This window comes from Micrasema longulum, unplaced genomic scaffold (genome assembly GCF_059751315.1).
Source record: "Micrasema longulum isolate JH-2025_06_02 unplaced genomic scaffold, ASM5975131v1 h1tg001536l, whole genome shotgun sequence".
NCBI lineage: Eukaryota > Metazoa > Arthropoda > Insecta > Trichoptera > Brachycentridae > Micrasema > Micrasema longulum.
In genome coordinates this window covers 370,023-377,432 of record NW_028278719.1, presented here as the reverse complement: position 1 = coordinate 377,432, position 7,410 = coordinate 370,023, and the positions used below count along the sequence as shown (strand labels likewise).

Below are 7,410 nucleotides of genomic sequence, written 5' to 3'. Positions count from 1 at the left end.
AAGCTGGTGTGTTTTTCGGAGAAGAACTTCGAACAGGACTTGTAGATGAAGAGGAATCGCCTTCCTATCTCGTTAAGCCCCTCTATACTTGTCTCGTCCCCTTCGGGGAACTTCTCGTAGGAGTCGAAGAAGGTGCACGTCTCACAGGACTTTGGTCTGACGGGGTTCTCGTAGGACTAATGTAAGGTGAATTTCGTGTTGGGCTAGATGGATAACGTGGAGTATTTTTTCGAGTTGGACTGACAGTTGGGGAACTCTTAGTTGAATTTATTCGAACATTGTCCTTACGCACAGAATTGAGCGTGCCTGTTCTTACTGTGGTAGTGCTGTCAACAGTGGAGTATTTATTGGGAGAATAACTCCTTTGCGGTGATTCTCTTCGAGGTGATCCACGTTGAGGACTTTTTCTGGGTGAACTCTCCCTTGTATTATTCGGACGTTCATATTTTTCACCCCTGGCATCCGTATTCTTAACGGTGCGATTTGAAGTTACAGATTCATGTACCGTCCTTGAAGTATATCTATCGGACGAAGGTTTTCTCGTTGGTGAAGAGTCTGATTGCTTCCTTGGACTAAGCGACCGGGAAGATTTTTCAGGACTATTGCTGCGCAGCGATGTAGTGCTTGTTTTAAGGCTCCTATTACTATTGCGAGTAGGAGATCCTCCACGAAGTGGGTTTTCTGGACTAGCTCTCAAGGACCTGGCCCAAGCTTCATGAGTAGGACTTAAGTCTACACTTACACGTTTGTTAGTGTAATCTGATTGATATGTTGTCAGATATTCTCCGGTAGTTTTTTTAGTTACAATGTCTTCCACACACTGTTCCACTTCTGGCTTCGGGAATTCAACTTCAACTTCTTCCACAATTGTATTATTTTTATCGAATAACTGATCATCAACCACAGTGTTTGTAGTAATTTTTAAACTTTCATTATCGATGATCTTACTTGACTTGGTGCTGCAATCGGAGTATTTACTTACACTTTCAGCTTTCTCTGAGTAGTTGTCGGTATTATCAACAACATTTTGTTTCGTTTTAATAAAAGTGCTTTCCGATTGAATTTTGCTACTTTTCAAATCTCCCGAAGAAATTGTATCTCTGGAATCTGATTCTTTAATGTGACGCATATCTGAAGTTTTACTGGAGATGGAGACGTCATCCGTATCAGTTTGTCTGGATTGTTTATTGACAGTCCTTTGAGAAACATTACTGCCAGTTTTGACATTGCTGGCAGTGGATTTATCTGACCTTGTATTATATGACCCGGTTGTTTCCCGACTTGTACTGGTAACAATGGTTCCATCCGGTAAGGATCTTTTTTCAATAATGACAGTCGTATATTGATCAGGGTGTTGAACCTTACGAGAAATTAATTCACCCTCAGTTGATATCTTTGAATCTCTGTTAGTCACAGTAGACGTTGTACTTCTGACACTTTCGTTTGCGTTGCGTTTATCTTCGATGTTTTCAGTCGAACAAATATTTTCTTTGACGTTAGAGACGTCGCTAGCTCCGCTTTCTCTTCGGAAGTCCTGGTTTGAATCATACTTTTGAGAAAACGACGATTTCGTGACTGACGATCCGACTGAGCTTGTAGTCGACGAAGTCATAACGCCGTCGTCAGTTTTCGAGACCATTTGTTCCTTAGCTACACTTTGAGATTTTTTCTCAGCAGAAAACATCTTACTGTTTTCATCTTCGTGTTGAGTAACTGACTGGAGGTTTTCTTTGAGAGCTGAAAATGCGGCGTTTCCTCCATCTATTTCTTTGCTTCCGGATTTGTGAGCAACCGTCATTTCGGAGTGGGTCTTACCATCGTCGCTCACTTGATTTTTAGAAACCACAGTCCATCCTGTATTGGCATTATCAGTATCTAAAACAAAAATAAAATAATCACGACTTGATCGACAAAAATATCTCAAGAGTAGCTGTATATTTCATAATGACGTTTATATCTCACCTTGGACAGAGTAATTATAATCCCTGGTCGGGGATTCAGAGTCTCTGATCTCCTTGCTTTTCAGGGACTGGAAGCATTGGTCGGCGAAGGAGTCCGAGTGCGCCGCCCTGCGAGCACCCCCTTTGTCTCCGTAGCCCGGAGAGGGGGGCGGAGCGTCCTGGCCTCCCTCGCCCCCGTACAGAGATCGCAGTCTCTCCTCGCGCAGGCGGTACATGTGTGCTCGGATTTCTTTCTTGCGACCAAAGTCATCGGTTTGCTGCCACTAGGGAAAAAAAATAGATTTAAAAAATTCAGTTCACGGTGATGAAACAAATGGTCCAATTAAAACAGGAGATACAGTTACAATTTATTTTCATGGCATCAAATGATCATTTTACATTAAAGTCCTAGAATAAATAATAGGTAAACTCAGTTTTTTTAATTTTTTAAATTTTTATTTTATTTTGAATTTCATTGATAAACCCTTACAGGTTACATACATTTAACAAAATATTTTTACTTTTAAAATTTACATTCCACTGTTAATGATAATACTTTTAACATCTTTTGTAAAGGTTGTCTGAGTCTTTTGTTTAGTTTAGGCCTAGCTATTCGGTTGAGTGTCGGCATTTAATGAACAGCCTAGCCGGATTTAACTATTTGACAATGACATACACATATAAGTACTAAAATATTTCTTTAAAAATTTGATTTAAAATTTTTAAATCTGCAGCCAAAAAGGTAGTAAATAAATATCTCGGATGAACTGAAATGTGGATGCAAGTTTCTGACAGATAAGAGTGACCATGTTCTGTACGGTTATGAAGAACTAAAATTTATAAGAATGGTGATGCTATCTTATATATTATTATTCTAAAAATGATTGAATGTGTCTGTCATGAGCGGATCCGTTTCACACGTATCGCGCTAATCCACTTGGTCCGGTAAAATTAGGGTAGGTGAATACAAGATTTATTATTTTCCTTTTTGGTTTCATTTATTTAGTTTCTACTAGCGGGTGAAAAAATTGCTAAAAGAAATCGAGTGGAGATTAGTCGGCCTGATGGTGTACTGTTTCGTGTTTTTATCTGCTTATTCATAACTGAAATAATTTTTAAAAATATTATTAATGAATCTACCCTATGTTGTTTCGTGATGCTGTTGAATGTATAACATGTCACTGATAGTAATACACATGCGTCCTAAATCGTTAGCGCTGTTTCTCTCATCACCGAAGTGGTGGAATACACATGCGTCCGATTGCTGTCTCTCTCATCACCGTACTGGTGCGAAGGAGCACGCTGTCATGTCAAACATTTGAGGTTATGTTATGCGCATTGTGTCTAAAGTCTGCGTATTGTTTATATTTACTGCGTATTATAGACACATACGATTAATATATTGATATAACTTTGTGTTATTTTGTTTATGACGTGAAAATATAGTGAACTGTGGTCATATTTAAACATAAAAGAAATTCGACTTTGTAATGCTGAAATTCAGGTGTGTTTGCTATATAAAAAAGGTTGATTTCTGTTCAAACATGTTGAATTTTATCCTTTGTTTTTCATACTTAACATCAATGACAAAAATGACAATGAGATCACAATAATAATTATTGTTGTAATAATTTACCATTCGTCGGAGAGTGTCTTCATCTTGGATGAGCGAAACGTCGCCCTCCGACATGTCGGAGGCCCTGAAACAAGACAACACACACATTGAATCGTTTTTTTATTACAAATCATTAAACACGAAATAACAAATTCGAAATTTAGTCTTAATTTCAACAGTCAAACCGTTTCCTATTATACTGGACGTCCGCCAGCAGATTTGACTTAAAAAAATAATAAAAACTTAAATATTAATATATTTAATGTTAATTATATATGTTCATAATAAAAAGTAATGCAGATTCAGGTTTTTGTGATATTTCAGGTAATGATGAAGTTCAGCCTTATGGGATATCGGATATAAAAATGTATACTTACGCGCGGTAAAAATTAGAGCATTAAATTGTATGGCAAAAATGTATGAAAAAAACGAGAACAGAAAAAGCATTCAGTCAAAAGTCAGAGATAAATAATCACCGATACAATATAAAGTTTACTAATGAGTCGCATGTTGCGTACGTAGTAAAATATTTATCCTAATATACAACTGTCTCACACACTCTTTACATCTCGCACTCGATAATACAGGTACATTCGAGAGCGAGAGAGACAGTTTCACACATCACACGCGCGAACAGCAAAGTTTCTACTACTTCTCCCAGACGCCCGTTAGTATTTATTCATTTAATATACAATAGATACACATATAAGGGCGGGCATATTGCCCATAGGCCATTTCTTCCTACCTACTCAAACCGTTCAGTTTGACAAAATTAAAAGTACATGGACACATTTTAAGGAATTATACTGAAACTTCATTTAAAAAAAAAATTAAATACAAAAATTAACTATGAAAAATAATGAACACTATATTATAAAGACAGGAGAGGAGGTGGAAAGGAAAGAAGAAGGAGAAACGAACAACTCAAATATTTAGATAGTGACATTTCAATCACGATTTAAATGTAAATAAAGAGTGAGAAAGAGTTAGAAGCTCCCCGACTTTCGTCAGAGGCAGTTCTTTCGCCCGCGCTGCGAGCATGAGGTAATGCTTTTTTCATGTTTTTAGCAATTGGATTTAAAATATTACCACTTTTACGTCAACTATCAATCATTTAAGCAATTTCCTATAGATATTACATTTTTCCGATTTAAATCGCTCATTTTTTGCATGTGAATGACTACACAGAACCGTAACGCGTAGATGTTTTTGGGACAGTAAGGAAAAGGATAAACAACTTTGTGTTTATTCAATTTTAGTTTTGATAAAGTAAGAATGCGAAGTTGTGTCATATTTTCTTTGGCACAAACAGTACAATACGGCCTCAGTAACATAAGGAAACTAATTTATTGAGTGGTACAAATATTATTAGTTAGTTTTAGTGGTATAAGAAGACTCGTTTCAGTTCCATCTTTAATGGTTCAAGTAGTATATCTGTAATATTTCTGTTATTTGTACAAATTACTTCAATGTCGTTACACAGATGAAATGATCAGTAAATAAGTACCTACTAGGACTGGATTCAACTCCCTGGGGAGCTGTTTGTATTAACATATTACAACAGAGATGAAGAACATTTAAGAAAATGTAATATAGAAGTCTAGGCATCTACAGGGCTGTCAATGGCTGGTTTAAGTGGCCACTTTACACACTGTGTAACATTCACCATTCTGCCTATATTTGAACATCTATATTCCTTCAATTCTTTCATCTGTTGATGTTTGTGAAGTTAAAGAGCTGTATGTATTTTTCCTATATTTAAAATATATTCGAGTAAATGGCTATTCTTTCATTTTAACTGTATTATTTTACTATATTTTCTTACTTTTAGAAAAATATTTTTTTAAACCATTTTTATCTGGTTTTGATAAGTTCTTTCTTTTCTATCTTCTTAATAATATTTTTCAAAGCATCAAAAACAAAAAAAAATATATGTTCTTTATTTTATACGCATACAGTATTATGTCTGTATTATTTTATTTGATTATTAATTAAAACTAATGTCTGAGCACCCGATGACAAACTATTATTGAATAGTTTATCGGGACAAAATATGTTTTAATACTTTTGTTTTCTTTATAATGTATTAATATTGTAATACTGTGTGTATTTTATTGAATAAAGACTCTATGGCTCTGCACTATGTGGCCATTTTACTGGAATAATAAAATAAAAAATGATACTTCTTCTTCTTCTTAGTTTTTTTGGTTTTTTTCCCCCCTAACTGGGGTGTTCTAGCCAGTGTCAAGTTTAAGATATCTTATTGAAATATTTACACATGTGTTAGTACTATACATACAAGTTAGTGTGTTAGTATTTAATATTACCTACACTTTACATAATATATAACTTATTTACAACTTAATTCCATTTATGACTACATAACATTTTAAATATCTGTTTATTGGGTGGGGACAAGAGAGTTAAAATATTAGTAGGGAATGGGACGCTGATTTTGGAGAGGTCAGATAGGAACTCAGGATAACAATCATTTATGGGGCATCCAAAGAAAACATGATTCAGATCTTCCTCCTCAAGCTGACATTCGCACATGGCAGAGTCCCGGACATGGATTTTAAACAAATGAGAACTATTGCAACAATGTCCAATGCGCATTCTGCATATAGAAGATTTGACTGTCTCAAATTTGTTCAGAATCCCTTTGGAGAACCAAGGCTTTTTTGTTACATTTGGTTTCAATTGGAAAAGGTGTCTTCCCTTGGCTTGGGAGAAGGCTACCCAATATTCTTGCCATAAAAAAATGATACGGACAACGAATAACGACTCTATGAATCATTTTGTGGATATATATATATTTTATATTTATTTATTTATTTACACTCTTTATCAAAATACAATTCCATGTTCACTTTGCCCAGCTAACAAGGGTACATACACCGTTCCAAGCTAGGCATATATATTTGGATAATTTATATAGCGCCTTTAAATAGACTTTAAAATAAGTCTGCATTCATTCTAAGTATGTAAGGTACCAGCGATGCTGTTTACAGATAACCGTTCTCGGAATAATTTATTTACAAGTTAAAGTAGCGCAAACTTCGTAGCTTATTCGTGTTTATTATAATAATCCTACCACATCATACATTATACACTACTGAAGAATGTTCACATCTCGAATCTGAAGATAAAATATGCACAAATTTTAAAAACTACTTAGTTATTCTTGTGAATTTGAGTAGACTTGTGCATTCTTTCAGCTCTATCCACACAGATAAGGATAAAGAAATTGATGTTAAAAAGCAAAAAAAATAAATTATTCATATATTTGCAAAACGATCAAGTTTAAATCTCATGTGGCTGTGATGCCACACTACATACGTTACAAGACTTGATACATCTGTCTTATTTTTTTAAATCATGCAGTTGTATTTTTTGTAATTTTCAAATGAACATTTTTACACCGGATTTGGAAACTAAAATGTGTATAACTATGCTGGATTTTAATAATAAATTAATAGTTATTTTGCCTCAAACTGCATACGATTTTTCAATACGGTACCTCTTGAAATTGAAAAAAAAAACAGGCTTTGCCAACAATTTTTTTAAGAGATTTTGTCAAGCAAAGCCTGTTTGGAAAGAGCCACTATGGAGTCGAAGAATATTTGCAGGACAAGACAGCTTGGCATTAAATTCGTGATTATTGATTTTAGTTTTTTTAAATGAATTGTGTTTATTGTGTATGCAGACAATTGGTAGAATTCCATATTTAATTTGGTAATGTATCCAAAATAAAACAAGTTTATTGGATTATAATTCTACTTTATTTTTTATAAAATATACAAAGGGTATATTGTGACGCGTTTCGTCTTGTTAGGACATTTTCAAACAAACTAA

General features: G+C 34.7%; 1 protein-coding gene across 3 annotated transcripts in view; it reads right to left on the bottom strand.

Annotated features, from left to right (window-relative positions):
• Positions 1 to 11: 11 nt before the first annotated feature.
• The window catches only part of LOC148274992 (uncharacterized), a 65,368-nt gene continuing 57,969 nt past the window's right edge, over positions 12 to 7,410 (bottom strand). For all 3 annotated transcript variants that reach the window (XM_088236337.1, XM_088236339.1, XM_088236338.1), the window contains 3 exons: positions 3,577 to 3,640; positions 1,963 to 2,224; positions 12 to 1,875 (listed from right to left, as the gene is read on the bottom strand). In XM_088236337.1, coding sequence (XP_088092463.1) covers positions 83 to 1,875; positions 1,963 to 2,224; positions 3,577 to 3,630 — 2,109 coding nt within the window. In that variant the 5' untranslated portion in view covers positions 3,631 to 3,640 and the 3' untranslated portion in view covers positions 12 to 82. The remainder of the gene's footprint in view (positions 1,876 to 1,962; positions 2,225 to 3,576; positions 3,641 to 7,410) is intronic.